This window comes from Acanthochromis polyacanthus, chromosome 11 (genome assembly GCF_021347895.1).
Source record: "Acanthochromis polyacanthus isolate Apoly-LR-REF ecotype Palm Island chromosome 11, KAUST_Apoly_ChrSc, whole genome shotgun sequence".
Taxonomy (NCBI): Eukaryota; Metazoa; Chordata; class Actinopteri; family Pomacentridae; genus Acanthochromis; species Acanthochromis polyacanthus.
The window spans coordinates 39481654-39500942 of record NC_067123.1 but is presented as its reverse complement, the minus strand read 5'-3'; the positions used below and the strand labels follow the sequence as shown (position 1 = coordinate 39500942).

Below are 19289 nucleotides of genomic sequence, written 5' to 3'. Positions count from 1 at the left end.
CTTATTTACTTACTAAAAATGACCAATGTTGAAAGTTTCGTATTGCACACACTTTTTAAGATAAGGTATGCAACCTGTACATTTTTAGAGACCTCTAAACACCAACTTTACTGTGAAACCAATTTTTTTCATTTTGAACAACTGGATTGAAATTAAATACTGTTGAATTATGGAACCCGAAATTACATCTTGTATTTGCCCCATACAAAATCTCATGCAATATTTACCATAAAATGATACCAATGCACCACGTAGTACTTTAAGTATGGACCTGTGCATCTATTAGGCATTTTGTCATATTTCACTGTGGTTACCATGGTAATGAAACCAAACAATTGCTACAAAGATTTTCATATATAACTCAGCATAGAATGAAGTTATCAGAAAAAAGGCTAATAGGTGCATTCTACATAGCCTGTACTAGCAGCATGCCAAAAATGGTAAGTTTTGGTCAAAAGCGTAAGAAGATAAATTGAGGGGCAGTTTATGCGTGTCCGAAAATCAAATTTTGAGAAATCAGCACTTAATTTCAATCCAGTTGTTCAAAATGAAAAAAAAAATGGTTTCACAGCAAACTTGGTGTTTAGAGGTCTCTAAAAATGTACAGGTTGCATACCTTATCTTAAAAAGTGTGTGCAATATGAAACTTTCAACATCAGTCCTTTTTAGTACTCGGCCGGGTGAAGCTCCGCCTTAAGTAGAAGCAGCAGCAGACCCTAGCTGACCGCTGCACATGCAGACTGTTTGCAATGAACTGCTAGCATTCATCCAGGTGTTTTTAAGCTCTGTTTAAACACTTCTCTGTCCTTTTTTGTATATGCATTATTTGTCATCTTTCTTCCTGCTGGATCCTCTTGCGAGGTCATTATTGTAAATGTGAAACTGTTCTCAGCTGATCTTACCTGGTTTATATGTCAGTAGGAATCTGACCCAGAAGCTGCATCACAGTCCAACAGGTCTGTTTACATTCCAGAGCTGCTTTTGTGAACGCTGAAATGTCAGCCCGAGCAAAACACGCTCGGAATTAGTTCTATTTTTGATATGTGTCGTTACAACATAAGGAAAATGCTGAAAGTTACCATGCTGTGCAGCTAGTGTGTATCGTTAGCGAATGGTAATATTAGCCAAAAATCAGAGCTCTGTGAAAACTAACACTGACGGACGTTCAGACTCAGTTATTTTAGGTAATGACATTTTGCAGCTCAGTTTATGCCCTGAGTGCATAAAAGCAGTTTTATGAAGCTCTGAGTGCACCCTGGGGGTCTTTAAAAAGACTGAGAACAGCCGATGTCATGCTGCAGTGTATCAGGTTATAACACCGTAACACAAAGCTTCCTAGCAGAACGTGGCATTTAGCAATATGATCAGTGTTCTTTAGCTGTCAGTGGTTTGATGTTGTGGCTGATCAGTGTCTCAAGGATGCTTTTCAAAAATCCCACAGTGCAAGAAAGATAACGGTACTGTTTCTGCAGTTTAATGTGTTTTTTTTTTTGGTTTGATTTTGTGTTTTAAATTAGCCTCAGTTACACGTAGTTTCCCATTAATTGAATACCTCAACTGTTAAAGGCATTAGAGGAGATTTAAGTTCCTACGACTTTGAACGTAGCATGCGCATGCGCACATACAACCTCTCCCTCACCCCCCTCTAACCTCCCCCCTCTTAACATTTACGAAGAAACGCCCCCCCTCCAGAAACTTGCGTAGCACTCGTGAAGTTGTCTTTTCCGGCTGGGTCCCCCTGGATCTTTATCTGCCATTATGTAAAAAAAGATGAGCAAAACAAGTCGCCAGCTAACTACGAAGCTATACCAAAGCAACACATACAGAAAACACGTAAGTCCAAGGCGTACGTAATCTACGTAACTAGGCCTGAGCCGGAAGATTTTTGATTGACAGGAAAGGGAGCAAACCAAACGCCTCGGTCCGAGCGCTTTGATTGGCTGATGTTTTTCAGGTCTTGCCATGTCCACAGTTTCTTTTTTTTATTTTTTATTCTTTTAGAAACCATACATACAAGTCCACTAAAGGTCAGTATATTCATTTTATGTGAATCAGAAAAATTAAACAACAAAAACATCCTCCATAATGCCTTTAGGTAGGACTTGTGTTCATCGATTGTTGGCTGAGATCAAGCAGCTCTCCAACAACAAAACCACAGATTTTAACACATTAAAAACAAGCTTGTGATACGTATTGTCATGTTGATGATCAGGAGTCCCTCAGCAGCTGTTTTTTTTTTTTTTCAGTTTTCTCATCTCAGTTAATTGATTGTTTGGTTCTTTGGTGCTTGGAGATATACGTTGGTTGTTTACTTTGGAATATCTTGACAATGAATAGCAGAAAGTGTGTTTTTCTCCCCTGATATAGAGAGACTCACTCAAGAGAGTCACATAAAACCTGATTTGATAAAGCTGTTAGAAATTCAGAGAAGTACATCTGGATTGTATAAACTGGTTCAGATTGCCTGTGTTGCAGAGATGCTGAGCGTCTGGAGGTTGTTAATCCAACCAAGAACCAACCAGTAAACGAAAGAAAATGCAGATTTCTTCATGAGGCCTCATCCCTGAAGTGGATACCGTTGACTGGAGGAGGAACCCTGTGGAGTTTCAGCCTTAATTATCCAAATTGTGCCATACATTTTGATTTTTCTGAGGCATTTCTTGCATGAGGTGCTTATGTTTAAAACATTGTTCAAAAATGAGACCGTTTTGAGTAGTCACCCAACCAGGAAGTTTAAACCAGTGAGGACGTGTAAATCCATCACTATTTTCTTTTCGTCTAGCTCTAAACAAACTCTGTCATCTCCTGCCCCAGGTTCTGGTATCCCAGAGCTGAAGACCATCCTGAGAGGTGTGGTGCTGAAGGAATATCTGACCCTCAAGGCCTTTGTTGCTAAAGTCATCGGTCTGACTGCAGCTCTGGGGAGCGGCATGCCTGTAGGGAAAGAGGTGAGCGAACCCTCATGAAGCTGATCGGTGCAGGCTTTCATGCACATTAACTGCCCATTTTCTCCCTGTGCCTTTTCTATTTAGTCTCATCATCGAATCAGGAACTGTGGTGTGTTTTTAGACTTTATTTACAATTTGATTTGATGAGCTGTTCCTTCACTCAGGGCCCGTTTGTTCACATCGCCAGTATCTGTGCAGCAGTTCTCAGCAGGTTCATGTCCTTCTTTTCGGGAGCTTATCAGGTAAGCTGATGTCAGGAATCTATTGAACTTTCATGCAGCTTTAAGTGTGATCATAGAACATTTATACTGTATGAGATATTCCTCATCTATATGTTGTTTTTTCTGTTATTTCAATGCTCCTCCTGTCTGGATCAGTAGAACCCGTACTGCTATACAGACATCCTGACAGTAGGCTGCGCTGTTGGCGTGGGCTGCTGCTTTGGTACTCCACTTGGAGGTACGTATCCTTTTGTATTTCATTTCCTGCTCTCCTTTTATAACTTATCTCTTCTTGGGAAGCGTGCAGCCGTGTCTTTGCTCAAGATTTTTCATATTTCATCAGGACAAATGACATGCCTTCTAAAGTCTATTCCTTCGCGAAAACTAGAATGATAAATTCTCTTGAAAAGCTCAAAATAGGTGTGCAGATTGAGCCTCAAAAAAAAGGAGTGATAGCCTTAAAAATATGCCAAAATTACACAATTTATGAACCAGAAACAGTAAAAAGAGGAACAAACGTCAGATTTTCAACATTGAACCAATTTAATTAATCATCTGTCGTACATCAGGAAATATGAGCAAATACAAGCTTAAAATCATATGTTGTTAAAATCGGTTTATTGTGTGTGTCTCATTTAAAGAATCTGCAAAAATAAAGTTTGTGTTAAAAAAAGAAAAAAAAATTGGTCTCCTCAGTAGGGCTGGACCCGAATATCCGAATATTCGTTCGCTACGGCACTATCCAGATATTAATTTTCGTACACAAATACCCCCACCCCCAGTCGGACATTACCGGGCAGAACGGATATTCAGATATTAGTCTTTAATGGGGCCCGAATATTCGGAGGCCAGAAACTATTATTCGGGCCAGCCCTACTCCTCAGCACAACTGAAACACAATTTGTGACTCGGTTGTGACCGACGGTCATATGCCAAAAATTCAGAAAGTTTTCAGCTGAACTGTAAGCTGTGTAATGCAAATAGTTAAATCACTTTCAGGTAAATGCCCCGTTATAAAAACAAACAAAAAAAATGACATGACCTGCTCCACATGATGTCATTTCCTCCTGAAGAAAAGACTGGAAGACTCCAAGGCTTTCTGACTTATTTAATATAAAGTAATCAACAGGTTTACTACAATATCTTCAGAAATAACTTTACATTTCAATTTCACTCCATTGTCTATATAATATTTAGAAGAATCTTTCTCTAAAATACCATGTGGTGTTTGGTTATCGGCGGCCATGTTGGTTTTAGGCCTGAAAACAGCAAAAATGTCAACTATGATTCTAAAAGTCACACAATTTTTACAATTTATCACATTATAATTGTCATGCTACACATAAAACTCTTTGGGGCTTTTCTACTTTTAGCCGTGATTGTACTGTTTCCATAAAACTGCATAACACTTAATATATTGCAGTGACACAGCGAGTAAAAAAGTGACAGGAGCTAAAGAACACTCAGTAACTGCCTCAGGTTCGGAGGGTTAAAGTACCCATGTAAACTTGCCTTTTTATCAGATAGATATCAGGTGATTTGCATACAGCTTTCTTTAAATGTGGGTCCATACTTTGAATTCCATGTCTGGTAAACTCCTGCTTCTTTCCCCACCAGGCGTGCTCTTCAGTATAGAGGTGACATCCACCTACTTTGCTGTGAGAAACTACTGGAGAGGATACTTTGCTGCTACATTTAGCGCCTTCATATTCAGAGTGCTGTCCGTGTTTAACAAAGACGCAGGTATGGAGGGGACAGGAGAGCTTTTATTTGCATGTGATATGATTATGTCCCTTGAATATCCATCACTAGACAAATGATGAATAAGCATTGCTTTAGCGACGTCATGCACTGTCCACTAGATGGCGTCCTCCTCCACCATGTAGCAGAAGGATGTTCTGTATCCTGGTTCAGGTCAACAAAGCATCTTGAAAGACAAAAATCTTGCACAAATCAAATTATTATTTATTACTGTATCTACACCTGTCTGTTACTTTGCATTACAAGAGAGTTGAACAACTCTGCAAAAGCACAGAGGAGCTTTTTTTTCTCCCATTGCACTTCCTTAAATGTGAATATTTCCTCCTTCCATTCCTCTTTAACCTGAACTGAATATATTTAGGCTACGGAAGCACAAAAAAAGACATTTGCCATTTTGACCTTTGGGAAATGTTTTTCCTTTTTTCTGATATTTTATCTAATTGATTAATAATGAACAGATAACTTCAAATTGGAAGTAATCACTAGTTGCAGCCCAACAAATTAGTCTGCTAAAATTAGTTTTTAGTTCTGAACTGATAAACTTTCTTTTGACGTGCTAGTGCTCACTCAGCCTTTAGATTTGTTGGACTGTTTGGAAACTTCACTGCTTCGTCTTCTCTTTGTCCTCCAGTAACCATCACTGCTCTGTTCAGGACAAACTTCCGCATGGATTTCCCTTTTGACCTGCAGGAGCTTCCGGCATTCGCCATCATTGGGTGAGCGACTGGAAAACTGAACTCTTTTCTGCCTTTCAGTGTCTTTGTGGCTGTTTTGTGTTTCTTTGCTGTAGTTCTGTGCATCTTTGCGACCGTTTTGTGTCTCTCTATTGCTGTTTTGTGTCGCTGTGTTTTTTTGTGTCTTTTCTTCTGTCATTTTCTGCATCTTTGTGGTTGTTCTGGTCTCTTATTTTACACCTTTTGTGGTCTTTTTGCGATCATTCTGTGTATTTTGCTGTAATATTGAACGTTATTAAAATTTCTGGCTGTTTTTGTTGTTTTGTGTGCATATTTGTGGTTGTTTTGTATCTCTTGTCATTTTGTGTTCATTTTGTTTCTTGTGATGTGTCCTCGCAGATGTTTTTGGGTCTTTGTAGTTGTTTTTTTCCTTTTCTCGTCTTATGCTAGCTTTCTGTCTCTTTGTAGTTGTGTTTGCGTAACTGTCATTTTGCGGATATGTCTGTCTATTTTCTGTCTTTCTGTGGTTGTTTTCTGCGTCTCTGTAGCTGTTTTGTGTCTCTTAACTGTAGTTCTGTGCATCTCTGTGACCGTTTTGTGTCTTTTTGTGATTTTTTTCTTTCATTTTGTGTATCTTTGTGACCGTTTTGTGTCTTTTTGTGCTTTTTTTCCTGTCACTTTGTGGATCTCTGTGACCGTTTTTTGTCTTTTTGTGATTTTTTTTCTTTCATTTTGTGCATCTTTGTGACCGTTTTGTGTCTTTTTGTGCTTTTTTCTTTCACTTTGTGCATCTTTGTGACCGTTTTGTGTCTTTTTGTGCTTTTTTCTGTCACTTTGTGCATCTTTGTGACCGTTTTGTGTCTTTTTGTGATTTTTTCCTGTCACTTTGTGCATCTCTGTGACCGTTTTGTGTCTTTTTGTGATTTTTTTTCTTTCATTTTGTGCATATTTGTGACCGTTTTGTGTCGTTTTGTGATTTTTTTTCTGTCATTTTGTGTATCTTTGTGACTGTTTTGTGTTTTTTTGTGCTTTTTTCTTTCATTTTGTGCATATTTGTGACCGTTTTGTGTCGTTTTGTGATTTTTTTTCTGTCATTTTGTGTATCTTTGTGACCGTTTTGTGTCTTTTTGTGCTTTTTTCTTTCACTTTGTGCATCTCTATGACCGTTTTGTGTCTTTTTGTGCTTTTTTTCTGTCACTTTGTGCATCTCTGTGACAGTTTTGTGTCTTTTTGTGCTTTTTTTCTGTCACTTTGTGCATCTCTGTGACCGTTTTGTGTCTTTTTGTGCTTTTTTTCTGTCACTTTGTGCATCTCTGTGACCGTTTTGTGTCTTTTTGTGATTTTTTTCTGTCATTTTGTGCATCTTTGTGACCGTTTTGTGTCTTTTTGTGCTTTTTTCTTTCATTTTGTGCATATTTGTGACCGTTTTGTGTTGTTTTGTGATTTTTTTCTGTCATTTTGTGTATCTTTGTGACTGTTTTGTGTCTTTTTGTGCTTTTTTCTTTCATTTTGTGCATCTCTGTGACCGTTTTGTGTCTTTTTGTAGTTGTTTTGTGTCACTTTGTGGTAATTTTGCGTCTTCTACCCTTCTACTCCATCATGTTTGTCTTGCACTTTTTTGGAGATGTGAATTTGACACTAAACAATATAGCTACCATTTGCATTTTTAAAGAATATACCAGTGGTTTCCAGGATTTGTGGCTCCTTCCAAAAACACAGTGTGTAGTTCAGTCGCGTTTCAGAGGCCGGTGAGTTGTTAACTACTCCATCAAATAGTGATTTCTTCCTGCAAACCTCTCACATGGTTTAATTTCAATAAGTGCTCCATTGTTAAAGAATCAAAGACGAGAGAAAAATGTGCAAACAGATCTGTGGATCGCAGCTTTGTTTTTCTCCTTTCCTCTCACGTTTATCACATTTGGAGCCCTCAGATTTGTGTCCTCTCCCTTTTTTTGGACTGTGCTGATTTTACCCGGTCGTTTACTTTGTCACTTTGTAATTTGATTAAAAGCATGTCCAAAGGGTGTTGCAGATGAGTTTAATTTAGCTAATGTGATGTTTGTTTGTTTGTGCAGGATCTCCTGTGGGTTTCTGGGGGCGTTCTTCGTCTATCTCAACAGACAGGTGGTGCTTTTCATGAGACGACCCAACGCAATGACCCGCTTCCTGACCAGACAGTGAGTCTCTGTGACATGAAACGTCTCTAAATATTCTATGCATTTACGTAATAATCACATGGAATGACATTAGATCAAAAGGACTGATGTTTTCTACTTGGATATTAATTGTTTTGTGTGTTTTCAGTGCTGGCTCGAATCCTCTTTAGAGCTTTCAGACGTGTTTAGTGTCTTCGCAGTGTGTTGGAGATTGTACGACTTTTCATTGCATGTTTCCCCGTGCTCTTTGTACTTGAATACAAAAGTATAATTAGGATTTGGATAATTATTGGTGTTTCATGAACACTCTTCTCTGTTTCCTCTTCCAGCCGGCTGATCTTTCCTGCTGTGGTCACCCTCATCATCGCCACCTTGACCTTCCCACCCGGGTTCGGACAGTTTATGGCAGGAGAGGTCAGACTTCATATTCAGTTCACTTCACTTCAGTTTTATTTATATCTTTTTTTCTTTTCTCTTCTTTTTTCTCTTTTTTCTTTTCTTTTTCTTTTCTTTTTCCTTTTTTCTCTTTTTTCCTCTTTTTTCTTTTTCTTTTCTCTTCTTTCTTCTTTCTTTCTTTTCTTTTTCTTTCTTTTCTTTTTTCCTTTTTCTTAATTTTCTTTCTTTTTCTCTCCTTTCCCCCCTTTTTTGTGTTTTCTTTTCTTTTTCCTTTTTTCTTCTTTTTTCTTTCTTTTTCCTCTTTTTTTCTTTTCTTTTCTCTTCTTTCTTCTTTCTTTCTTTTCTTTTTCTTTCTTTTTCTTTTCTTTTTCCTTTTTTCTTATTTCTTCTTTCTTTTTCTCCTTTCCCCCCTTTTTTTGTTTTTTCTTTTCTTTTCCTTTTTTCTTCTTTTTTCTTTCTTTTTTCTCTTTTTCCATTTTTTCTTTTCTCTTTTCTTTTTTTTCTTTTCCTATTCTTATTTTACTTTTATTTATATCAATCTAATTCGCATCATACGGCTCCTCATAGCATTTCACATTGTAATCTAAAGACCTTTTGACATTTTGTCCACCGGTCGTATCTCTGGTGAAAACCAAGGAGAATACGATGCATGTCAGTTTGTTTTCATGCTCATGTGATGCTGACAGCTAAAGATAGGAACAACAGTCTGTTACATTCAAGCCAAATGAGTTTGCACAATGCTGATTAATTCCATCAGGAGCAGGTAAAACTCTCTATATATTCGAGTCCTGCACCTCTATGGACACAGCAGAATCCTGAGTAGAAAGAGAGAGGACTCAAAATGTCTTTATTGGCATAAATCATGAAAAGGAAGCAAAAGCAGAATTTCTTTGATTACCCGTTTGACAAAAATGACAAAACCTGGAATCAACATTTTTCAAGTGCTTACAATTACAGTTACTAAAACTGGGAGGAGAAAGTAGTGACTTTACATACTTTAGATGTTTTCTGCTTACATAGTTTTTGTTTCTGCTCTCTGTAAACACAGCCTGCAGCTCAACTGAGAAGTCCCTGAATTTCTGTCACAGCTAATGACTTCTTGGTTGTGCCAAGGAGCATGGAATGTTTAGCTTTTTTTACAGAATCCTGTCAGTGCAGTCACTTTATTTTTGGCCAATTTTTAAATAGAACTTGTAGAATAAACTGTCCTGATTTCAACCTTCGAAGTTTTCCGATGGAATAGCCCGTCATAGATGAGGAGTTGGACTGCAGATTATTCTTTCTGCTTTTATAAAACCTGCTGACAGGGTTTAGGATTCAGAGGGTTAAGAACTCTAAGAAGCTGAGAACTAGCTAGCAGTGACTGGTTTACCAGAGCATTGGAGAGGAGAAAACTAGAGGCAAAGCAGACTACAGCAACCAGGAGTATGATTGAGCTTATGGAGAAAAACCCTAGGAAGCATATTGTAAAGTTCTCATGCTGCAAATTAAAAAATAAACTTGAGAGGAAGGAGTACAGTCTAGAAAAGTCTTAACCCTCCTGTTGTTCTCATTTATGGCACCAAAAAATATTGTTTGCTTGTCTGAAAAAAATCCAAAAAATTCTGCAAAAAAGATTCCCCAAATTTATAAACAATTTGCAAAATCTTCAGGAAGAAAATTTCTTAAGTTTCCTTTAAAAGCTTCATTTAAAAAAAAAAAAAATCCCCAAATTTGGCAAGAAATAAAATTGTAATTTTTTTTAAAAATTGTAAATATTTTTTAAAAATGAATAAAAACCTTCCAAAAAAAATCTTAAAAATATCTCAAGTAAATACATATATATCAGTTATATAATTTTTAAGAACATTCAGAGAAAAATCAACCAATCAATCAATTTTTTTCTGAATGTTCTTTAAGAAAATATTTGAACATTTTTTTGCAACATTTTTTTTCCGTCAAAAAATGTTTAAAAAAATTTCCCCAAAATTTTTGAGACTGTGAAAGTTCTCACTGTGACAATATTTTTTTTTCCTGACATTTTCAAACTTTACAATGGATCAATTTGACCCACAGGAGGACATGAGGGTTAAAACAAGACAATTTCCAGATTGTTTGACTTAACATGATATTTAAGATGCATTGTCTTAAAACACGTCCCTCCATCTGCTGAAATGTCACTTGTTAAGTGAATTTATCTTAAATCAAGTGGGATGAAAAATTGTGACTAAAATAATACAAATAGACTTGGTGAGATTGTGAGTTTTTGCGTCTAAAACAGACAGAAAAGAAAACAGAATCCTAATCCTGTTTTTGGCAGAACAATGCCGTAGATATCGACGGAAGAACTGAAGAGATTCTGGTTATTATCCAGAAAACCATGAAAATGTCTGATGTCAGCTCTTAAATTGAACTCTTATGAGCCATTTTTGTTGTTCTCACTATATTTGTCCAAACAAATGTACCTTTAGTTGCACCAGGCATTAAAATGAACAAGAAACTGAAGAAAACAAGGGTGGTCTGATCAATTTTTCCATGACTATATGCGAGATTGCTGCTGTGTCCCCTTTACTGACATTACATCACAGGATATTTGGCTGTTGAAGTTCCAGATTTTCCTCACAAACATGAACGCTTCAGAAGTGTGGTGAAAAATTATATTCCTAAGCAGAATATTCGCCTCATGACTGTGAGGCCTTGCTGTGATGTCGGTGTCCACGTTTCCACATGAATGGACCCAACATGCCTCGTAGCCGTCCGTGTCTGGTCTACAGAGGGAGTTTCAAGGTGAAAGCTCAGATAGCCACATATCAGCAGCTCATCCTGTGCTAATCATGTGTTCCACAGACGCTCAGAATAGACCGCTTAGTGTTAACCAGGTGTGTGTGTGTGTGCATATGTCAGTCAGCAACACCTTAGCGTGCTTCACACCCTCAATGTAGAAACGTCTCGCGCCTTTTAGCAAACACGCAGCATTGTTTCTTAACAAAAGCAGTGGAGGATGATGGTATCTAAATGGAAATAATTTCACTTTAGAAAGTAAAAGCCACAGTGCGGAAGGATCCTCTGTGTTTGACAGATGCCCCCCTTTCCCCTCAAAGAGTTTATATATAGCTAAAGGGGAATGAAATCCTTCCAATCCAACCTGATAGCACAGTGCAGAGTGACAGAAGAAGCAGCACAACGAGAGGAGCTTAAAAGCTACAAGGGTTGTGAACCAGACGTGAACCCGCAACTTCAAAAAGGAGCAGGGAAGCTTATTACATCCGAGGCCCTTAGCAAAAACCTTTTCACAGAGCGGATCCACTCTGCTGGATTTCAGGGGGCCTCAGTTCAACCCGAGCAGGAGGTGCAAAAGCAGAGAAATCAGAATGACGTCGGTGTTGTTGTTCCCCCCGCAGCGGCGCCGTGCAGATGCGGGAGGCGCTGCGATTTGTGCCTGCGAGCAAACGCAGAGGCATCTCTGCAAATGTGGAGCAAAAAAAAATGGTTGAAGTGAATTAGTCATTCATGACTCATCAAAAGAGAATGAGTCATTGGACACGGCCACCCGTACCCGTCTGCTTCCAGCTTTCTGGATGACTTCCTGCCTGTTTATCCCGCTCGACTTTCTTCCTCTCTTCGTTTTTTGTGTCTCCTTTTCCTTCTCTTTGTTGTTCTTTATTAAACTTTACCCCGCCTCTACCAATTTTTCCTCTTTTCGTCCTTTTCTCTACGTCCCACTCCTTTTTTTTTACCTTTTCACCTCCTCTTCACTCCTCTCTGTCCTCATCCTTCTTTCATTTTGCCGTCTCCTCTTTAATGTGTCCTGCACCCTCCGCATATCCCATTTTCCTCCTCTTTATTTCGTCTATGGCCCTCTTTACCTCCACACTTTTCTTGCACTTTAACTCCTCTTTTCTTCACCTCCATCCTTCCATTCTCCCACTCTGGCCCGCTGTCTTAGACGTCCCTCTTTCTGCTTGTCCTCTCTTTCTGCCTCACCTCTTCTCACCCCTTTCTCCCCCCTCTGTACAGCTGATGCCCAGAGAGTGCATCAACTCTCTGTTTGATAACTTCACGTGGACGAAGATTTCGGGATCTCCTCCTCCGGTCGGTCTGGGCCGCTCCACCGCCTGGCTGCACCCCGATGTCAGTGTCTTCATCATCCTGCTGCTCTTCTTCCTCATGAAGGTCTGTGGCTGATGGAAAATGTGTGTGTGTGTGTGTGTTTGGGCAGGGACTGGATAGATGTGTGTGTGCAGTTCAAGTGAGTGTTGAAGGTGTGTGTGGGACTGACTCCACCTGACGTCAGCATTTTCGTCATCGTCCTCCTCTTCATCGGGGGACATTTGTTGCAGGTCACTCATGTTGTGTGTCGGTGACGGGGACATCTGTGTGTGTGTTTGTGTGTGTGTGTCGTCTTCCTTTTCTTCCTGTCCAAGGTCAACAGTGTTGGAAAGCCGCCAACAGCTCGAGCTTTCTTATGTTTTCTTAAAGCAGCTTCCAAACACAGACACACACACACAAACCCCAGAGATTCACGACTCTCACTGTCTTCTCAGTTGTTTACTTTAATATTTTATGAACATAGCCGTGTATATAAATCTGGACCGGGGGCCGGGTTGACTGTGAATCAGCAAAAAGTTGATGAAACTCTCGGTTAAGAATCTCTGAGTGTACAAAGGTGTACAAACGATGCACCACAAATAACTTTTAAATAAATCACAATAGCAAGGCAGCAACATGGACCAATGTGAATAAACAGGATCATCTTAGGCGCGTATGTGAGTCTCTTAAAATCAGCAACTAACAGCTCAAAGTCTGCAAAAGAACAGTTCTGAGAAATAGACGATTACAAGCAAAAGGTGTACGGCGTATCAAACCAACTGCATTATTTGGCCTTTCCAGCAGTTCCTGTTGCTCATCTTTGTGATGAAATAGTTGCGAAAAAAGCTAATTTTGAATTTACATCTTACTTGTCATAGCTTCCACACACATACCCCCTGTCAAAAGTTTTGAGACACTTTCTTATTCAAATAAATTAGAACCCGTCTCGAAACTTTTGACAGGGGGCGTACAGTTGTTTTAAACCCTCGGCTCCAGTTTGAAATACTCTTCTCCTTCCCTTTGCATCAATATGTTAAAATGTGTACATTGCACTAATAGTGTAAGTATTAACATAACTATACAATGATCTGTTGATAGGAAATCACAAAAAAGAGTGGAATTGAAGCTCTGTAAACATGTTTGTAGATGCTGACGTTATAACGTAATGAAGATACATTAAAGTTCTGTAACTTTACATTTACATTAAAGTTCAGCATTTTTGATCTCTCCATAGTTCTTCAAAGCGTTTCACGGTGAGACGCATATGAAAACATTTTTTTCCCTTGATAAAAAGGCTAATATAAATAATCTGCATGTATTATCATATCAAAAGAGGAAATATCTGTGTAACCTACGATATTGTGACATAAAAAAACAGCTTGTACTGCTAGTCATCCTAATGGCCAAGATAAGAGCTTAAAAGAAAAAACTGTGAAATTACCCAGAAAACGGTCTCACAGAGTTAAACTGGAGAACCAGTGATAAAACGAAGCATAAGTTGACAGCTGCCTGTTGGGTTTGCATACAGATGGCTGCCTAGTCAGAGATCTTACGCAGGCATCGGATGGTCATTTCATGTCCAGGGCCATTTTTAAAGACCAGTGCCGAGTGCAGGAGCTGCTCTCACCCATACAAATTAATGAGAGGCTTCATTAAAATCCAGACAATGTCAGAGTAGAGGACAGCACTCAAAAGGAGCTCGACGACAGCCAGACAGGATCCAAACAGAGCTGAGAATAATGAAATAATTATACCTGATCCAAAATGTGAGCAGAGCCAAACAGAGAGAGCACTGTCTATTAATGAGCAGCGACACACGTTTGCTCAGCTTCTGTCAAGTAAAGGAGACGCTGACCAACGGCTGCACGATGCACAGTGCTGATAAACCCAATGAACCTTGGTCTCCTGGATACTAGAAACGTAAATAGACCTGTAAAGATGTCCAGCCTGATTCACAGGATTTCAGTGGTAATATTCCATTGCATGTAATCTTAACAGACCAAGACTGGAGTTGTGCTAAAAGCAATGCGTCATATTTTTATTTCATGCACACCACAGGGGTACTGTAGGGCTGGACCCGAATATCCAAAATATCCGACGGTATCCAGATATTAATTTTGGTTCCCCCCCCGTCGAACGTTACCTGGCGGAACAAATATTCGGCGTTACTGTCTTCCCTCCGCCTTCTGCCCACATCGGCTCATCTCGTCCTGTGATCACATAAACATATACACATATGTCTATGTGATCACCCCCTCCTCCCCCCAGACGAAAATAGGAATATTCGGAGCTCATCTCTTCCCTTCGCCTTCGGCCCATCTCGACTCATCCATTCGTGTTTTTTTACCACCACCCGAATGGCCGGGTGGCTGCCGACTCTGACGTCACGATTCCGAATAATCGGATATTCGTCTTTAATAGGGCCCGAATATCCGGAGACCAGAAACCACTATTCGGGCCATTCCTAGAGTACTGACATTTTTTGGTGCTTAATGCTATCAGATGGGTTTTGTACAATGATTCAATCAAGGAAGACACAAACTAAAGCAACGGTTTGATTTGAATCCGAATCAAAACACAAATCCGTCTCCGAAACTCAAAGCTTTTCTTGGAGTCAAGGGGCTGAGTTAAGCCTCATGCTTCTCATACTGTTTTGCTTCCCTGTCAGTCTGTCCACCCCCAATACGATTCTTCATTTAGAAGTGATTTGACAAGAGCTTCAGAGTTCAAGTGTATGTATGAAAAACACAGACAGACAGTGTGGTCTCTAAGTACTCCGAGTCCTGACGTGCTTACAGTCGGCTGCAGAAAACAGCACCAAGCTGTCGCTGCCTCCTGTTTGGTGAGAAGCTGTGGCTTTTCAAGAGCTCACAGACAGCAATGAAGAGGTGGGAGAGTGTGAAAGCAGATTACTTCCTCAATGAATACAACACCAGGACTTCTCAGGCTGCATGGAAATCACGTGGCATAAAGTTCTGTTCATGCTCGTCTTTCTCAACTTAGTCCTTTTGGACTGGACCTCTTCTGTCCCTCAGCAGCAGATGGGTCCCCCTGATAAAGAGCTGGGTTCTACTCAACGTTTCTAGCTGTTAAAAGGGAGTTTTTCTGGCCATTGTCGCCTTGGGGCTGCTCTGGGGGTTCAGACTTATGGGTTCTGTAAAGCGTCTTGAGACAATTTGACTGTAATTGGCGCTATTTAAATAAAATTGAAATTGAGTTGAATTTATCAGACTTTAAAGAGCCCATGTTCTGCTTTTTGTGTTTCCCTTTTCATTAGCATGTTGTAGCTTTTTTGCACCTTTAACCCTTACAAGACCATGTTTCTGGAGAAGTACATACACTAAAACATACACTAAAACCACCTAATCCATAAAAATATCGATCAAGTCTTGCAAGGTCTCATTGTCGTAGACGTTCGCCATATTGAATTTCGTCCGGTACGCGGCCCCGATAAAAGCTTCGTAACTGCGGCTTTGTTATAACGGCTCATACGGCTTTATTGTTTGAAATATGCAAATTTGGGACCAATGTTTATATCTTACCAAACATACGGGTTTGTGCATATTTTACGTTAATTAACAATCATAAACAAGTCACACATGTTGAGCCGAGAATGTTTGGTTTCGGCTGTGTGTACGAGTAAGCAGGAACCAGTATACTCGGTCCTGGCTTTTTAAGGGTTAAAAGGTCTGCAAATATACAAAGACTACATCAAAGACAGTTAATCATTCCCACAAAAACACTGCTCCTTACCTGCCTGAAACACCTCATGTGAAGTCTCGGCTTTTTATCGGTAACTTATCAACATCGCAAACTTGTGGATTTGCATATCGCCTGTCTAGCAGTAGTTTGGCCACACCTTTAAGAAACAGAGTGAGAAGAGGTGCATCAAAATCGTACAGCATGAGAGTAATACAGTTTTTTTAACAGTAAAGCATGTCAAAATGTTTTCATGGATCTGAAAAATGCAGTTATAAACCTGTAAACATTATAGCCTAGCCGCGCTAGACAACCCACGGCAACGAATTTAATTCTCTGCCAGGGTGGGTCTAGTTACCCTCCATAAGGCTCGAGGCTGGATTCTCCTAAAACTGGCCGGACCAATCACCATGAAGTGTAGAGTCAGAAGGCGGGCGTAACAAAGTGATGACGATTCTGACAGAAACAACCGGCGCACAATAAACAGTTATCTTTCGACTCGGCTTTGGCCACAGCCCTTAAAGATTTGAAGCTAAAATTCAACTTGAAAGATAAACAAAGGACGGCACTGAAGTGTTTCATTGAGAAGAAAGACGTATTTGGACTTATGCCGACGGGATATGGCAAATCCTTAATATACCAGTTGGCTCCGCTGGTTGGGAAGTTAATGGGACTTAGCCACAATCCGCCGGCGCTCTTGGAACTCCGTCAACCTATTTGTTGCACTGATTGGTTGTATACCTACCTAATTGCTGCAGAGGGATTTGATAGACAACCTTTTAGCCCGCCTCCCTCCCTATCGAGCGGCCCTAGACCCTTGTGCCTTCAGAATTCAGAACATGGGTCTAGCGCGGCTAGGCTAGTAAACATGCAGACAATGGGCTCTTTACGTTTTTGTGCTGTGAGGCCACAAAGATTTTGCTATAAATTAATTTTTCTGCAGCAAGAAGAACCTCTGTCAGCAGAATACAAATCAGCGCAAAGCACACATCTTAAACATGGAGTCAATTATTTAAAATTTTCATTGATAAAATCTATTTAAAATTTTAGTTTTACCAGGATCCACTCTCAAGGAAAATGCAATTCTCATCATATCCTACGTGAAATCTGTAAAATCAATTTGCCTTTTTCGTGTTAACCTCGGTCTGTTTTTATGCGCTGTCCAAAGTTAAATGAGGCAGAAATGCCCTATAGATAATCCCATCAACAGGATATTAAAAGCTGTCAGTCAGCATCACACACTGCATTGGTTTAGTCATGGTGCTGCTCAGTTGAGTGGAGCGGCTCCCTGTAGTGAAAACTTAATTCACCCAAAACTGAGAGCAGCTGGCTGCAAATACTCTTCTCACAACACACACTCTCTCTCTCTCTCATTCTCTCACTCTGCATTTTGCTGCTTTCCAGTCGCCTTCTGCTGTTGGCAGCATCTCCCCTCAAACACACTGTCTGGATCTGCTGCTCTCAAAAGTGTTTATGCTTCTCTTTTCTGCTGTTTCCCTCTCTGCACCTTAGTCCTATACCTGTATAGACTTTCTCTCTTTGTCTACTTAAAAAGGTAGACAAAGAGAGAGACTGGACAGAATTCATTAGATAAGGAGTGTGTGTGTTTTATATACATACATATATGGGGGTAAAAGGGAAAAATCCTGGACGTGTTTAATGTAACATGTCCAACATTTTTCCCTTTCCCACATGTATTACCAGCAGTGGAAAGAAGGACTACATGTTATATATTTTACAAATGAAATTTACATTTTTTCCATACTTGTTTCTTCACTACTCTATGTAAACAGTTCAGCTAAAAAGCTCCTGAATGTTTCTCATCTCACTGTTCTTCACAGCTGAGTCAGTAATAGCTTTACGATTCAACAGAGGAGGGCAGAATTTTTTGTTTTTTACAAAATCTGGTCAGAGCAAACCCTCCATTTTTGGCGAATTTTTAAATGAGTGTCTGACTGTCAGAGAGTTGAAAATCTGACTACTCTTCCCTTTTATATACAAGAGATAATATATATATATATATATATATATATATAAATGCAAAGAGGATTTTTTTTGATTGACACAGGCTCAATCATTTGCAGCGACAGTGATTCTGATGTGTTATTAATGTTTAATGCGGTGTGAGGGCAGTGTTTCAAAAAAATATCTTGAGACTTAAGAGGACAAACACATCCTCGTCAAAAAAGGTCCATAAATTATAATTTTTTTTGCGTTATCTCATGCTGTAACGGCACTGGGATATAGCATTTTGAATGGGTTTCGATAGGTGCATTTTTGTTCTGAAGCCAGTGAGTTTAACCTTTTCATGTGCACAGCATAGTTCAGGAGCTGAGGTTAAATTTCCCAACTAAAATGTAGACAGCTTTAACAAACTGCATGCTGTGTGCATTAAACACAGATTTAAAGAACACAAACGTCTCTAAGGTCCCACAAGAGTTAAACAATCCCCAAAGCACTTGTTTATTTTGTGTCTGACATTCTTCACTGTACTTCTCTGCAATATTTGGGCATTTAGATGTTGATGTCAGTTTAGGATTGCACTGGTTTTACTTCCATCTCTCTCTATCAAAGATAAAATTGAATGTGGACTTCTTCTCTCATCATTGCTCTCGCTTAAACAGTGAAGCTAACTCTGTTTCAGTGTTGCTGCTCCCATCTGTCTCAGGGTTTGTGTCACTGTGAAGAGTATGTTCTGAATGCCACTGTGTTTGTATGTGTGAGACTGTTTTTTTTTCAGTTGTGTATCTTGCTGATTGTGTACGACTGTCAGGATTAGAAGTGAAAAGAAGACTGAGCGCAGTCCTCTGTTTCAGCAGGGTAGCAGCCACCCTGTGAGAGACGTGCTAATGAGTTTTTATCTTGTTCCACAGTAATTAAGTTCTCAAATGATGATGAAAAATGATGTCTAGAATCGTAATGTGGGCTGGTAAAATGGTAATGCAGCGTCTCTTGCCAGTCCTTCCACATCAGAATGAGAAAGCCCGGCGTGTGGCGTCTGTGCAGGGATGCTGGTAGAACACACACTTCCACCCACACACACACAAAACCCCGAGCTTGTCTAAAGGTAATCATTATCGCTGATGAGCTCTCTGCAGCCAAGCACAGAGCGTATTATTAGACAAGCTATTTTGAAGTTATATTCTGGTGAATGCAGAGCTTGTTTGGACACAGACAGTGTGAGTGGCATTTGAGTTGAGCTTTGCTTTACCCTGCAGAGGAGTTTGATGATTGCACCCTCTCACACAGTCACACGTTCAGCTGTGACCAGTGCAGTGGCATCTTCTTTGGCTTCACCACAGCAGCTGGTGATTAAGTGCCTTGCTCAAGGACGCCCAAGGGTGATTGGTCCCCTCCCCGCTGCAC

General features: G+C 39.7%; 1 protein-coding gene and 1 long non-coding RNA gene across 2 annotated transcripts in view; both read left to right on the top strand.

Annotated features, from left to right (window-relative positions):
* clcn1a (chloride channel, voltage-sensitive 1a) overlaps window positions 1–19289 on the top strand; it is a 61007-nt gene that overhangs the window by 4963 nt on the left and 36755 nt on the right. The window contains exons 4-11 of the mRNA XM_051955245.1: window positions 2815–2948; window positions 3113–3190; window positions 3329–3407; window positions 4787–4912; window positions 5562–5646; window positions 7680–7781; window positions 8090–8174; window positions 12153–12308. Of these exons, the coding sequence (XP_051811205.1) occupies window positions 2815–2948; window positions 3113–3190; window positions 3329–3407; window positions 4787–4912; window positions 5562–5646; window positions 7680–7781; window positions 8090–8174; window positions 12153–12308 (845 nt within the window). The remainder of the gene's footprint in view (window positions 1–2814; window positions 2949–3112; window positions 3191–3328; window positions 3408–4786; window positions 4913–5561; window positions 5647–7679; window positions 7782–8089; window positions 8175–12152; window positions 12309–19289) is intronic.
* LOC127536042 (uncharacterized) overlaps window positions 1–19289 on the top strand; it is a 76242-nt gene that overhangs the window by 23608 nt on the left and 33345 nt on the right. The window lies entirely within an intron of this gene.